Source organism: Cebus imitator, unplaced genomic scaffold, assembly GCF_001604975.1.
Source record: "Cebus imitator isolate Cc_AM_T3 unplaced genomic scaffold, Cebus_imitator-1.0 Scaffold55, whole genome shotgun sequence".
Classification (NCBI taxonomy): Eukaryota; Metazoa; Chordata; class Mammalia; order Primates; family Cebidae; genus Cebus; species Cebus imitator.
Genome location: NW_016107370.1, coordinates 1365631 through 1381945, shown reverse-complemented (window position 1 = coordinate 1381945; position 16315 = coordinate 1365631). Strand labels below are relative to the sequence as shown.

Below are 16315 nucleotides of genomic sequence, written 5' to 3'. Positions count from 1 at the left end.
AAACAAACAAAAAAAACTAAACTTCCCGTCAAAACGTGGTGATGCCTAGAGACCAGGAAAGTGCCCATTCAGGACATGGCATGAAACCAGCCAGGACATCGGGGGCTAGCTTGCAGGCCCACTCACATCAGGCCACCTGTCTCACTGAGTTACTCATTTATCCTCCTCTGTATCCTAATTGGCTCAAGGAAGCCATAGCAGAATAATCAAGAGATTCCAAAGGAAAACTCTAGTGAGAACCTTACGCATTGCATTCATCATGCACACTGACAGAAGATTATTTTTTCTTTTTCTTCCTTCTTTTTTTTTGAAACAGAGTTTCGCCCTGTCACCCAGGCTGGAGTGCAATGGCGCAATCTCAGCTCACTACAACCTCCGCCTCCCGGGTTCAAGATATCCTTTTGCCTCAGCCTCTCAACTAGTTGGAACTACAGACACAAGCCACCACACCTGGCTTTGTATTTTTTGTAGAGATGGGGCTTTGCCAAGTTGCTCAGGCTGGCCTCGAACTCCTGGGCTTAAGCGATCTACCTGCCTCGACTTCCTGAAGTGCTAGGATTATAGGTGTGAGCCACTGTGACCAGCCAGCATTTCTTAAAAACATTTTATCACAAAGAGAGACAAAAATCCAGGTCCTGACACTGGAATGTGGTGAGCGAAGATTATTTCTAAAAATCTTTCAATAATCTTCACCTGCCCAGAAATGTACAGGCTTTCTGCAATACCTACTTTTGCTAATATTTCAATATTCTGTCCTTTGGCCTTCTTAGTTTTTGATCCAGAGCTGGCCATACGCAGCAGGTGAAGGCTGTTTTGGTGCTCTCCCTCATGCAGGACATGGAATATTATGCTGCTTGGTATGAATGAAAAGAACTGGAAGACTGCAGACAGGATAATAACCTGTCTAAATAATCACCAGCCAAATCTCAGGTGGGTTTCCAAAGTTTCCTTTGACATTTACAGAGGAAATGTAGACATTCTGGTACCTATGCATGGAATCAGCAATTTCAAAACTGATGAATTTCCTGCTTTTTCCTATTATGAATGGCTTGACAACATAATTAAGAGTTAAAAAGGTAAATGTATTTAGGATAGCTAACCTATATCACCTGAATATGCAGCTGATTATTTTTATTAAAAAATGTGCTAGATCATTGCAAGTTGCACAAGTAGCATTACCATTTAGATTTGCCTCAACTATCCAGAAATATGCATCAACTATCCAGAAATATCCAACATTTATTACATTTTAAGGTAGTTTTTACATAGAGTAAATTTCTTCTGGTACTGTGAACTTTTATGAAAACATAACAAGTTTCTTATCAATATGTATTATAAAATTAGAGATTTATTTCAATGATTAGGAATTCTGCCACCAGGCTTAGCCAAGAGAAGCAGCTGCATCATTTATGAAAACTCTCTAAAAGACAATATCTAAAATAAGACATACCCCCAAATATCTCCCTCACTTTAAAGTCACACAATGTGGAAATTTTGTACAGACAACATTATATTGTTTCTCAAAAGCCCCGGTCTGTACCAAAGTAACAGTAGACTCAATCACTGGAAATATTATAGCAAAAGGACATGGTAAAAAATATGGTAGAAATGCCAGCCAAAATGTTGTAAGGCTTCAAAATCAACACATCTAATATACTTAAGAGTCCTTTTCTACAATGCATGGTTCAGGAAGCAACTCTTCCAGGACCACATCTGGCATAAGGGACAAATACTTAGGAAACATGAGAAAACAGCGGGAAAAACATCAAAGCTAGTATTAAGCATTTCCAGGTACGTCACAAATGCATGTTGTCCTTGTGTTAAATGCCACGCTGATCAAAAAACGGCTGCTCACAGTTAACCTAATAAAACTCCTAGGGGAAAGACTTGTACATTAGATACCTGGTTCCTGAATCAGGTACTTGCATGGACACTCTCATTTAAACCTAACTATGAGCCTACGAGCTGGACATTTTTATCCTCAAATTTACTCATGAGGGAATAGGCTTAGAGAGGGAGTCTAAGTACTCCAGGATGAAAAGCTAGTGAACTACAGAGGATGGCTCTTTGAGTCCCCAAAGAACCCTTCTCTCACCTTTCAGGCCAGTGCTGCAAGGCACCAAATGAAGTTGTCATCTCAAAACTTTTCAGCAAAAATGTCACATCACAGGAAGCATTAAACTGCTTTTTGGCTTAATATATACTTTTTAGTTGTGCAAATACACAGACACACACACACACACACACACACACACACACACATTCCCATCATTTGTACACAAAGTGGTATCATGGTATACACTATGATATACACATAACGTTATTATACCTAACAATGATATCACATCCTTTCATCCGAAACAACACTTTTTCACATGGGAAGGTCAAGTGAGATAACGCCTCCTCAATGGGAAAGCCATACACATTAAGTGAAATAAACAAAGCATTCTTCAAATTGTGAAGTGCTACAGAAATATGAGCTATACTGCAAGCCCTGTATAGTTTCTGTTTACAAACATATCGGCATCAACCTTGTGTTTTGCCTATCCAACTTTTCAAAACATCCCTGAAAACAGGTGACATTCTAAGCTACATGTTGTTTTATTCTCATATTAGACCACATTAAGAGAGATCGTTACTATACATAAGACAAGAAAGTAAGTTGATAGAATCCAATCAGAAACCAAGTCAATGAAAAGAATACTACTTGTTTTTCTTCTTAATTACAATGTTATGTTTTACTTTTATTGTTTTGCGATAAGGTCTTGTTCTGTTGCCCGGGCTGTAAAGCAGTAGCAGAAACACAGTAATCTTGAACTCCTGGGCTCAAGCAATCCTCCCGCTTTTACCTCCTGTGTTGTGATGTTTTAAAATAAAGGGATGGTTAATGATACTCAAGTTATTTTTAGGGCAAAAAAGAGACACCAACTAGTATCAATGTAAAAAAACTTCTGTATATTAAAAATATCTTCTGTAAAAGAGAACCAAACTACAAGTTCCACCAAATGAAAAGAATTTGGATATTCCTTTGTTGTTCAATAAAAGGAATTTTTAATGACAAGAGATTACGATGCTACTTCTGTAGAGTATATGTCCACTGAGAGGACACAGAGGAAAGTCCAGAGAGCTTGAGATGGAAGAGCACTCCTTTCTCCAAAAGCATCTGCAGTAGGTGTCAGAATTACTGCTTTTGTCCCAGTGGGCCCTTCTCCCTCTGTTTACATCACGAACGGTGTCAGCAAGAATCTGAGATATACCCTGAAACTTTCCAAGTAGTGGGTGTAATGTTATATACACATGACACCTTGAGTACTTCATAAAACTAATGGGATTAGAAAACTGGCTCCTCAAGCTTGTAAAATGCAGAGTTTCACAGTTATTATGCACAAAATGGCATACTAACGGGGCACACAAATGCTGGTAAATGTTGGTCCAACTTCCTCAGAATAACTCAGATGCAGTTAAGAGGCTCAGAACCAAACCAAATAACCCAAAAGTGAATTTATAAGAAAATAACTAAGATACTCACTAAATAGCTGCTAATGATTGCCATAGACAGAATTGGTAAATTCTAACAATTCTGAAAAATTTTTAACTGATTATAATTGATGACTATAAGAATGAATTCTTGTTTACTGACAGCGACAGACCTGGTGGAAAACCTATCATCACAAGGGTTTCTCCTGTATTTTTTCTAATAATTTAGTTGGTTAACACTTTTTGGAGTCATGTTACATTTTAGATTTAGTCATGGCAGGATGTTTGGGAGACAGAGTTAAAAGTACTCAACAACTCAATCTTGTAATAAGGTCTAAAGTATAGCTTATGAAATATGAGCACATTTGTCAAATGAATCCCGAATGGTATTCCTAAATCTAGGACGATTTTTCCATATCATTCCAACACAAAACTGCAACAGATTCTAACTCGTTTTTCATGTAAACTTAATAATGTGATGTCCTTCAGACCAAAGCAGTGGATATTTGAAACGCCAGAAAAGCTTGGTGGCAGCCAGACTACAGACGCCCAAGTGAATGCTTTCCTTCAAGATAAGTGAGGCTGTGGCAGCTGCCGCCTAAACTTAACACCCCTGTCCATATGAAACGTGTACAAAGTTGCTGCATGGAGCAGACGGTTTTGTTATGTGCCCAGTTTTGGTTTTGTTTTTTTAAAGAAAAAAAGTTTTGCTTAAAAGAAAACCAGCTTACTAACCACATACTAATTTATGTATATGTACAAAAATACATACATATGAAAATGCAAACTACTGTTCACTAGTTGGAACTTACTCTCCATGAAAAGCTCTTTATTCCAGAATTTAAATTCTCCAAATGTGTAGAAACCTGGTTTTCACTACGTAGTCCTCTGCAAGTTACAATAGCCCTTTTAAGCAAGGTACACGTAAGTTTTAGTACATTCGATTTGTTTTCTAATTACATTTGAAAGCTCATCAAACCAAATGAGATTTTACTTGTGTGAATCTATTCGTCCTCCCCATCTGAACTGCAAAGTGATTTCAGTTTTTGGTAATAAAACTGAATAGCTATCAAACTTTAGGAAATGTATTTTTGTCAATCTTCATGCAGTAGGCTGTCCAAATTCAGCATGGAATTGTGTTGCCAAACAAAGCTTACAACTGTCACGACGGTAATTTGTTAGGGTGGGGGTTAAAAGCTACTATAATATCAAAACTCTGTCAAAATATGTACCATTGTGTAATAAATGGTATGGGTTCAGACCAAGACAAAGCACTCAACTGTTTCCCAATAGACAACTTTGAGATACTGAAAGAAAGGAAATACACAGAGGGAAAGAGAAGAAGAAAAACAAACTCGTATTTCGCATCTGATTGTATCTTCAAAATGATGAAAACCAATGATGGAGGAGTGATAAAGTTTACTTCAAAGACAAAACATTATTTCTGAACACAAAGCAATAAAAGACAATACAATTCTAGAGTAATAGCCACTCACTTTTCAAAATCACAATTCACAAGTGAAATCCAAACAAAAGAAGTCCCCTAGATATTTCCTAATCACATCTTCAAACTGGTAGTCACATGAAATTCAGGAGAAAAAATATCCAATCCAAAATATAAGGAACTCGTTCTTTAAGAGAAAGCACTCACTGGCTAGTGATTACTAGTAAAAGAAACCAAACTGATTAACTTTTCATCCTACTCTAAACTACGAAAGCTGCAGAGTCATCATACGCCTGGTTGATGAAGTGTGCAGCTGTCTCTCTGTACTCCATTTCACTGAAAGGGAGCGATCAGGAACAGAGAAACAGGAAGGCCAGAATCTGTTCTAAGGCGTCTATTTCCACAGCTGGAGACAGGGTACTTACTATTCTATATACAGCATCCTCGGCCTGGACATTCAAGTGGGCAGTGTTAAATTGCATGACATGCCCTCTGACCATTAATGATTCCCCATCAGTCTCCCCTAGCCTTGGGCCATAACCCAGTGTGCTTTCAAAACACACCTCTTAGCTTAGTAGTGTCACTTGCGGGATAGTGACACTACTCTCGTTCAGTATTACTTAATGGGACACAAAACAAAGCAAATTATACAACAACGACTGATCTGACCTCCTACAGCAAAAAGGCCATGATAATAAACTTCAGTTCATCTATGTTTAACTATTAAGAGACGAAACTCAGGTCCTTTGCAATATCCTCACCTTTCGGAGAACTGATTGTTTTTAAAGTGTTGTCACAGGCTATATTCACAAGCAGCTTTTTAAATGCATTTCCAATAACACGTTGGGGCACTGACTTGCTTTTTGGCAGATTAAAGTAACAAATTTTATTTAAAATTCCTTTATTCAGAAAAATAAAAGCAGGGGGAAGGTATGTTGCTTTGATTCTCCAAACAGACAAAGCGCTTTGACTCTGAGGACCTACAGAAGGCATGTGCTGAAACGGTATTTTGCCCATCAAACACTGGACCACAAATCATCGCGCCAGAACTTGGCCAAACATTCAGATCCACTGGCCCGAAGCAGGGAAACTCCCGGAACAGAGGGTGAGGTTTATTTTGGTTACGCCACAGAGTAAGCATCCAGGTTGGAATCAGTAAACACATGTAAACACACTGTGAACTTACCGTGGCGTCAGCTCCCGTGGAAACAGGGCTTTTGGCACTTTTCTCCTCCAGATTCTGGGGAGCTTCCTCTGGCCCCCGGGTTACCAGAATTCTAAAATGCTGCTGCCCTGCATTCTGATCCTGCCTGATTTTAAATGTGCACCCCTGGCCCTGTGGAGTCCTCTCCACGGAGTTCGTCCTGCGGATTTCGGGAGCCATCCTGCCAACCCGAGGTGGTGCCTCCGGGGGTCCCCGATCTTCCGTGGGGCTCCCTCGCTCGCTTCGGGGCTGCGTGGGGTATGAGGTGCTCCTCTCCAGCCGAATGCGGGGATACCTCACCAACCTGTCCCCCTTTGTGCCAGTGAAGCCAAAGTTGAGGTCACCGCCCGGCCCCGGAGCGCCTTGCTGGGGTTGCTGCAACTGGAAGACAAAACACCGCTTCCCGGAGCTTCCAGAAGCATCTGGAACGTGCTGCAGAGACCAGCGCCTGGGCTCTGCCGCGGCCGGGCCGCCCTGGCTGTCAGGGCTGAGGGGCAGCAGCCTCACCTGGCGCACGTCGGCGCTGGAGGCGCGGTGCTGGATGCGCAGGCCCGGGGTGGCCTCCTCCGCGCAGTCCATAGGGCCCGGGCACCGCACGCGGCGGCCGCACGTGCCGTTGACCTGTAGCCCCGGGTCCCGAGCTGCCCTCGGAGGGGAGCTCCCACAGGTGTCCCTCAGCGCGGGCTCCCGGGAGCCGCTCTGGGGCGAGGCCCTGGTAGTGGCGGTGGCAGAGGCCTGGTCCCCGGAGTTGGGCGCGGCGCACGGAGGTCCATCGTCGGCGCCCTCGGGCGGCCCGCACCCGTCTGTGGCCCCGTCCGTGGCCTTGCGCTGCAGGGAGATCTGCACGGAGGAACTGCACGTGGGGCGGGCGTCGACGCTGGTCAGGAGCTGCGGGATGAACATGGACGAGCTCCGCTTGAGCGCGCCCACGCCTCCCTGCAGGCCGCCGCCGCCATCCTCCGCTCCGTTCTGGGCGAAGGGGTGCGGGCTGCTCCTCCGCGGGAGGGTGTGGAATGCCATGAAAAAGTCGTCTTCTCTCTCCTGGTCTAGGATCTCTGATTCGGGGGCTGTGTTGCTGCGACCAGAGCCAAAATGAAACCGAAGCCGATGGGCCATGGTGACCACGGGGGCCAGGAGGGCGAGGGCGAGCGGCAACAACAGGCCCGGCACTGCCAGCAGTCACAAACCAAAGACACAAACTCCAAGAAAAAGTGTCCCATCTGCCAAACCGTTAGCACTGCGGCACCAGGAGCGACAGATAGCAGAAATAACCCAAGTGGCAAGCGGCATTCCAGGCATGATTGGGTAAGAGCAAAAAGCTCTCATCCACACTGTGACAGAGGGTAGGGTGGCCAGACCACATGACCGCACTCTCCCCCTCCAATGCCAGCTTCTGGACTTAGAGGAGTTTTCCCCCACTCGCTTTTTTTTTTTAAACAGCAAGAGCCTGAAACAGCACCTTCCCAGCTGCTGCTTTTCCATCAGAAAGGAGTGGCCCCAGCAGGGCGCTCTCACAGCTGACTAAGGCAGCAAACACACTGCAAGCCACGCTGCTATAAATCTAACCACATCACATTCGCAGGGCATTTCTTTCCCAACGGGGCACAGCGCTGGGACTCTAACCAGTGTAAAGACCTGGCAGTCAACACAGCACACACGGTATTTCCCCACCTCCCACCACACGGAATAATAAGTAAAATACGGCTTGGTCACCAGGTAAACCCCTTCCCAAACATTGGCTACAATGTTTCTGTTATTTATGACATCACTACACCACCATGACGGAATGCAAACTAATTAAACAGTACTATGAATATGATTACACACCCCACAGAGTTAAGTGTCCGTTTAATGCTAAATAATTACACCAGGATCTACAAGTAACAAAATAGCTACGTGGAGGGGAGGGGATGCGATTTGTTACACAACCAGTGGGCGCAGCAGAGGCTTCCTGCTATCAGAACATTTTTCATTCAAAAGGTGTATACATGTGTGTAGCTCATATATTACCATCGGACGCCATAGTACCAGAGAGAAGGAACACAGCTGGAGAAGACATTGTCTCCTGTATGTCAGGAAGGAGAGAAAACATCAATCAAAAAAAAAAAAGGAAAATTGAAGGGAGTGCATGTGGATGATTTTTTTATTTTTTTGTAATAATGTAACTTAAATACCATACAGAAGAAATGCTGCCCAGAGCTGTTTCCCAGTAAGAAGTCAGCAATATTACCACAATTGGGATACAAATATGGAATCTTGCTATGTTTGCAAAGGACCAAAAAGGACCTAAGAAATAAAAGGAAAAGTGCACACTCAAAAAACTGTCATCGGATTTGTAGTTTGCTTGGAAATGTATTGCTGTATTTTAAATGTATTGATGTATTTTAAACTTACTATTTTCTATGATCCAGAAACATCAGTTACTTAACAAAGAGGTTTATTGGGGGGGGGGGGAACCAAGCTCTAAGACTGACAAAAAGTTTATTTTAAAATCTGCAAAGCATGACTTTGTCAACAGCTCTAGCATCCAGGGTGTGGTGGATTAACCCTGTGTTTACATACATCCAAATCTGTTTTCTAAAAGCATGTGTTTTAAATGCCAAAAATGACCTCTATGAGAGGAATGGAAGCTAATTTGTGTAATGTTAAAACTTCCAAGTACTACCATAGTCACATATTGTCTGCGCTGGTTAATAGCCAACAAAGAAAAAAAAACAGTAACACCAGCATTCTTTCCATAGTAATCACATTGGAGATGGCCTGGGGCAAAACTAGGCATCAATATAAAACACAATTTTTCAGGTAAAGTTTGTATTCAGCTGGGCGCAGTGGCTCATACCTGTAATCCCGGCATTTGGAGACTGAGGTGGGCGGATCATAAGGTCAAGAGTTCAAGACCAGCCTGGCCAATATCGTGAAATTCTGTCTCTACTAAAAATACAAAAATTAGCTGGGTGTGGTGGTGTGCACCTGGAGTTCCAGCTACTTGGGAGGCTGAGGCAGGCGAGGAGGCAGAGGTTACAGTGAGCTGAGATCGTGCCACTGTACTCCAGCCTGGGCAACAGAGTGAGACTCTATCTCAAAAAAAAAAAAAAGTTTGTATTCATACAGGATTTCTTAAAAGTCTTGTATTCAAAGTCATTTTCTGTTTGGAAGTATAATTTCAGACGCATGGCAAGATCACCTCAACTACGGTCATTATTTCAGATATGGAAATGGGAAACAATGTTTTAACAGTGAATTCCTCTTAATAGAAGAAAATAATGAACCAAAACACATCAAACAAGAGGCCATTTTTCCTCATATTTGACCCTTTCCTCATGTTAATGAAGAGACATTATACTCAATAATCGGAGAATAAGGATTAGTCTACAAATGCACCCATGTCTCCAGAAACGTACTGCTATGCTACAGGATGCTGCCTAACTCACTTGGTCCTCACTAGATGAGAGATGGAGAGACAAGAACCACATCCTCAGCAGAAGCTCTCATTCAGTCTCACAAGAAAGTACTTTTACACATACAACAAAAGTGGTTTAGTTACAACTGTTCATCACCCAACATGCTTTAATGGAAAAGATACTAGAATGGTAGGCCAGAATCTGTTAATTTTCTCTTTTGGAGAATAATATTAGTCATATGAAATTCAATACTTTCCCAAACTACCACTGGGCTGGGACTTAGGAGGCCAGCAGGTCAGACCCTGGCACTGCACTGACGGATATGTTTATATAAAGGCTCTAGAGCTGGTTCTTCTCATGTTATCATAAGAAAAGGAGCTCTTGTGTCAGGCTTCTCCAGCTCAACTCTTCTTTTAACGTCCAGCTATTAAAAAATCTGGACTTTCAATTGAATTCTGCAGAAAGCTTCTTAAAAACACCTTTTAACCAGTCAACATACCATACAAGTTTCAGGGAGGGTAAATCTGAGAATGACTGACTGCACTGAATTACAATGTCGCTTCTGAAGGTACCTTAAGGACTTCACACGATAGTGTTCATTTTCATAGTTGGAACACTTGGTTCACAGCTACTTATGTACACATTCCAGTTAGTTAAGAAAGCAAAATGTGCTTCCAAAATGCCATTTCTAAAATGAAATCTGGCCAGGCACAGTGGCTCATGACTATCCTAGTTATCCTGGAGGCCTGCTTGAGCCAGAGGGTTTGAGGTGACAGTGAGCTATGACTGCACCACTGTACTCCAACCTGGGCGACAGAGGGAAACGCTTTTTGTAAAATAAATAAATAAAAATAATAAAATAAAATGAAATCATAATTATATCAGTTATGTATGTATCGATCTTTACAGACATTTTATATATATCAATCTATATATAAAATGTTAGTTTATATCTGTTATATGCCTCAGACATATCTTTGGTTTTTTAAATGTACTTTCTAAGAATCTCTCTTGAGAAAGAAACCACTTTTAAAATACAGCTTGACTTTACCTGCTAAATGTAGATTCACTTTTTGCTATACACTGTTAATTAGATTTTTATTTCCCCCGAGAGAATTACCATAGATTTGCTATTGAACGTATTCCAGTATTATGGCCTGGCTTTCATTTAAAACCATGCAAAGTTTGTTTACATTCCTGATGGTCGCTTTAGAGATCTGCCTACCATATTCCCAACGCTACATCATGAGCATACGGGCTGATACTATCACCAGTGACTTTTGTTAACATTAATTGCGATAAAAATACACACAATGCATACATACAAATACATTTTTTATCCTAGCAACATAAAAGTATTTGTTAGGATTTTGAATGTCAAACTAGCAGTGGGACAAAAATAGTCTTCGCTTTGGACACATATACTGTCATAAACACAAAGTTTTAAAGATGCTGCTCTGAAAACCCAGTTTATAAAAAAATGAAGCAAAATTCAAATACAGGAACCCACTTACCAGTCTGTTTTCGTCAAATACTTCAAATAGGAGTCTGTGATTAGATGGGTTTACCTATGAGGAACGTAAATAGCATTTTTTAAATGAGCAGGAATCATTCGAACAATGACATAAGGAACAGAAAGAATAAAATACTGCTTTACAATGCACCCAACTCAATTGTATAATATGAACAATTATCCTACTGTTCTGGAAATTCTATGTGTACTAAATCAAATTTCCTATTACTTACTGATTTCTATATTATTCTGCCCCGAATTTAGGCATAGCAAAAAAACATCTTAGCTGTTTTTCTAAAATAAGAAAGGATAGTTGTAAATACTGTTAAAGAGTTCCTAACCTCCATACAAGGCATTCTCATGACTGCAGATCAAAAACGTCTATGCCTGAGGCTATCTCTTAGGGCTAATGGCAGTAATAGTAATGATAAAAATAATGAAGAAGATTGTAATAGCTTATGAGAGAGAGAGAGAGAGAGAGAGAGAGAGGGGGAGAGAGAGAGACAGGTAGACAGACAAACAGGGTCTTGTTCTATTGCCCAGGCTGGACTGCAATGGCATGATCACAGCTTACTGCAGCCTCAACCTCCCAGGCTCAACTGATCCTCCAGCCTCACTCTCCTGAGTAGCTTGGACCATCATGCCTGGTGAATTTTTGTATTTTTTTTTGTAGAGATGAAGTTTTACCATGTTCCTCAGACTGGTCTTGAACTCCTGGACTGAAGCTATCTGCATGCCTTGGCCTCTCAAAGTGCCGGGATTACAGGTGTGAGCCACTGTGCTCAGCTTGTGAGCTTATTTTTTAGGCACTGTCTTGTTATTAAATATCAACAATCCATGATCTCATTTAATCGTCACAGCAATCCTATGATGTGTAACTAATACCCAATTTTACAAATGAGAAGCCGAGATCCTGAGGGTGAAGTAAGTTGCCCAAGAGCCCACAGCTAGTGTATGGGGCAACCAGGACCTGCACTAGGTATATCCTGCCTGTCTTTAGAGCCTAGGCTGTGAACCATGACAGAGACCTGGAACTGTGGGGCAATGTCAGAGCTATTGGGCTTTCAATATCCTTTTGCTTCTTTTTCTTTACCCAAAACTCACAAAAATGGCCCATATCATGTTCCCAACTCAGGTATCATTTACTAATCGCCAACCATGTGTGTGACAAAGCGCTACATGTTCTCATGTATATCATCGCATGCAAATCCTAGAAACAACCCTTTCAAGTAAGGATTCTCTCTCCTATGTGAGAGATAAGGGCCTCAGGGAGATTGAGTCCTCAGGTGGCCTTTCCAGGGTCATAAAGGATCTAAATGGTAAAGCCAGAGAGGTGACCTAGGCCCTGGCTGCTTCATGGTGGAGAATGGCATGAAATAACACTTGACCATACAAGCCCAGAGAGCTCAACTTGTGCTTCCAGTCCCGTGGTCTGCCTGCAGCCTAACGACAGAACAAGCAGACGGGGTTTGCTATCTCTTTAGAAGCTCTGTGAAGGGTTGCACTGCTTACCAATGCAACCACAACCTACAGGCAGGAGCTGGCACATAGTAGGCACTCCATAAAAATTTGTAAACTGAGTAAATATAAAGACCTTAAAAACCTGTAATCCCAGTACTTTGGGAGGCCAAGGCAGGCAGATCACGAGGTCAAGAGATGGAGACCATCCTGGCCAACATGGTGAAACCCCGTCTCTACTAAAAATACAAAAATTAGCTGGGCGTGGTGGCAGGCGCCTATAGTCCCAGCTACTCAGGAGGCTGAGGCAGGAGAATCACTTGAACCTGGGAGGCGGAGGTTGCAGTCAGCTGAGTTCGCACCACTGCACTCCAGCCTGGCGACACAGCAAGACTCCAACTCAAAAAAAGAAAAAAAAAGAAAAAGGAAAAAAAAAAGACCTTAAGAAAAATCAAGAAAAATAGAATATAAGTGTGCCTACTGCCAAGATTAGCTGAGAAAAGTTTGGGATGTACTAACATTTATGTAATTGTGGCCAGTGTTCCACTGAAAGGAGTCTAAACACTTCAGAGGTTCACAAGTGGAAAGTTTTATTTGAGAGTTAACTAAAGGCCAAGAACATCTATCAGCCCCTAGTAGCTTTTCAGTCCTCTGAGGGGTAATTTCAAATACATCCATGTACATGAGGCTGTACACAGGATTTCACCAAGTATTAAAATATCAGTGCCATATTTAAAATCTGAGCATAATAGAAAGCAGATGCTGTATGCAGTAGTCTAGTTTGGAGCACAAAAAATACTATCGTGATTGAGAGGAAGACATCAGGACCAATTAAAATGGGTCTCAAGGTAATATTGGCCTTTGGGAATCCGAACTAATCAGAAGACCTGGGTTATTTCTGGATACCTCCAGTTTTTAATGTCACAGCTGTACAATTAAAATACTTTTGCCTTGAAGAGAAAGCCCTTTTTTTCAATAAATAACTGAGCAGTCTAATTATTTCCACAATTTCAGTAGTAAAACAGCAACAACCACAAATGATCACCAAGCACGAATCTCTGCTAATTCACATATTTCAGTCATTTCGACCTACAGCTCTTTTAAATATTAAATATAAAAGGTTGTAGTCCAGAAGTAATTTTATGTTGTGTGTGTGTGTGTGTGTGTATGCACTCAATATTTCAATTACCAAAATTTACCTAACTAGAACATAATTGGTAATTTTTATATTTCTTTTTAATCATATTGCCTCTAGTATTTTACTCTAAAATATTTTGTAATCCACCTCCTAGAATTAAAACATTTTCATGAATGATATTTTATCTCATTTCTTAAAGAAAAGTTTGAATTCAAAAATGAAACACGGTATTTGGATAATTTTCTTGTGACTTCTCCAAAACACTACCCAGTGAAAGAAGTCCAGAGTCTGTGACCACTACTTACAGTCTTTCAAAATTTGGAACACATTAGGAAGCTATCTATTTTTCATCCTAACAGGAATGTCTCATTAAAAATTTAAGAGCTTTTCCTAAAGACAAATCGACTGTGATAACTGACCTAAATGTATCAATAACAATTATTGGCAAAAAATGAAAAACTTACCCTGAAATAAAATTCTTCATTCCATTTTGGGTTCAGCGTCTGGAAGAGAAATTAACCTGTAATATCTTTGAGTCTTTCAAACATTAGCAATTGCTATTGCAAGACAGACTACATATTTGCTTAAACATATTTTTGATTAAAAAAAGCTAAAAGAAGCATTTAGTCGATTATCTGAGACCAGTACTGGGGGAGGGGATGTATTTATGAAACAGATGCTTCATAGATATGAAACCTTAAACTGCTGCTATCACCAGAAGGAAAAACATCAGAGGCCTGGAAAGAGTCATCATAAAAATATAAAACATTCCTTCAACAAATTAGCATTGATATGATTACTGTACCGAGAAGGAAATGAACTTGGTTGACATCCCTCTACCTGCTACAAATCTTTACGCAGAGTAATGAAGCAGGTAGGGGAAGGTTGAATGTGTTCATTGTTTATATAAATATTGAAATCTAAAGAACATTTTATAGAGAGCAATACTGAGGATCAGATTTTCTCTATAACAAGAAAAAAAAGGCCAAATACAAACTAAAAGTAAATTTTTCTCCCCCAAAAAAACCAGGTTAAAAAATACTTATCCACTTATCCTTCAGTCTTCCTCTCCATTCATCCATCTGTTCATCTTTCTATCAATTTACTGAAAAATACATTCCACAAGATGGCAAGGATACCTTTGTCCTCAGCATGGAGGAAAGGACTGCCAGACATCCCCCAAAACTAAGAGGAGGCATGTTCTAGGAAGAAAGACACGTACATGTGTGTTCATGCATCTGCACATGCATAAGGCTCCGAAACACAGCTCTTAAAAACTGTATGTAAAAATCTGAGACAGAAAAATCATCACTTCACCAACAGCGACAGATATTTTTAGTCAAAATGATATTTATCTTTATCAACCTATTTCCTTTAAGAGATCAGTTCAGGGAGAAGAAAAAAAAATCAATAGAGTGCCACATAAAAATAGGAAACACAGAGCTCACACAACACTGAACTGACGTTTTTAAAAATTCAGCACTTTCCCCACCCACAATTCCACAGTGAATTCAATCCTGAATAACGGGGTTCATACTTTTCTCCCATATGAATGAAGCCAGGGATGGTAATGAGGGAGGGGAGGGGAGTGGAGTGGCAGGCCTGGCCTGCCTCGGGCTGCAGTCCCGGAGGGCTGCTTCATGGAAATGCACATGGGAAATGACAGGGGAGGAAAGCAATGAGACGAGAGAGCACAAAATGAACGAAGCAGCAGTCACAACACTGCAAGGAGAGGAGGATGATGGCAGTTCTCGCACCCGAAAGCAGCAGAGGCATACAAACCAGGAGGCGGGCAGCAGGAGAAGCAGAGCAAACCCAGCTGCAGAGCTACACCCTCGACCGTGGAAAGGGAGGGAGAAGGAGGACCTCCCTTTGGAAGGAAATACATTGCAATAGCCCCAATTGCCGGCTTTGGTCCTGGCTCGGCCTCCAGCAGGCAGTCAAGTTTCCCAGCTGCCTTCCTGGTGAGCCTTCTAGGCAGCCCCCACTCACCTAGAAACTGAACCAGCAAGAACGCCTAACACAAGGAACAATGGCCTCCGTACTGGCTCCTGTTTGCAAGACAGATTTTTAATGCCGGTCCCGATGTCAAGTGGAGGACACACTGCAGTTACAGTTCCTAACAACAAAAGGACCTGGCCACAGATCCTGGGTGCCTGCATGGCAGCAAGAGAGCTATAATTTTTTAAAGCATTCGTGCTGTCCAGAAAATGTTCATCAAAGTGTTAAGACTGTCTAACCACCTGCCTCCAAAGGTGGTGAGGAAAAAAATCACAGTAATCCATAAATAATACTAAAACAGAGATGAAAGGGATTGGTTTTGTTTTTGAGGTTTTGTTTGTTTGTTTGTTTTGAGACAGGTTATTCTGTTGCCCAGACTGGAATGCAGTGGCATGATTATGGTTCACTGCAACCTCAACCTCCCGGGGTCAAGTGATCTGCCAGCCTTGGCCTCCAAAAGTACTAGAATTACAGCCGTGAGCCACCGCATCCAGTCAAGTATTTTTATTAGAGAACATGCATCTTCAATAAAGCCTCCAAATACAGGGTAAAAAATATTTACATATATATATTGCACATGCCTATAAATACATGGAGATAGTCAAATTAAGACATACTTATTGGCCAGGCATGGTGGCTCACACCTATATTCCTAGCACCTTGGGAGGCTGAGACGGGT

The 16315-nt window shown here is 41.5% G+C and overlaps 1 protein-coding gene across 17 annotated transcripts in view; it reads right to left on the bottom strand.

Moving 5' to 3' along the window:
* NEDD4L (NEDD4 like E3 ubiquitin protein ligase) overlaps positions 1-16315 on the bottom strand; it is a 346587-nt gene that overhangs the window by 133588 nt on the left and 196684 nt on the right. For 10 of the 17 annotated variants that reach the window (XM_017528805.2, XM_017528808.2, XM_037738594.1 and 7 more), the window contains 2 exons: positions 14100-14138; positions 11041-11094 (listed from right to left, as the gene is read on the bottom strand). In XM_017528805.2, the coding sequence (XP_017384294.1) occupies positions 11041-11094; positions 14100-14138 (93 nt within the window). Of the gene's footprint in view, positions 1-6107; positions 6456-11040; positions 11095-14099; positions 14139-16315 lie in introns of those variants that run through there. The other 7 variants (XM_017528801.2, XM_017528804.2, XM_037738590.1 and 4 more) reach the window with 6 other exon arrangements.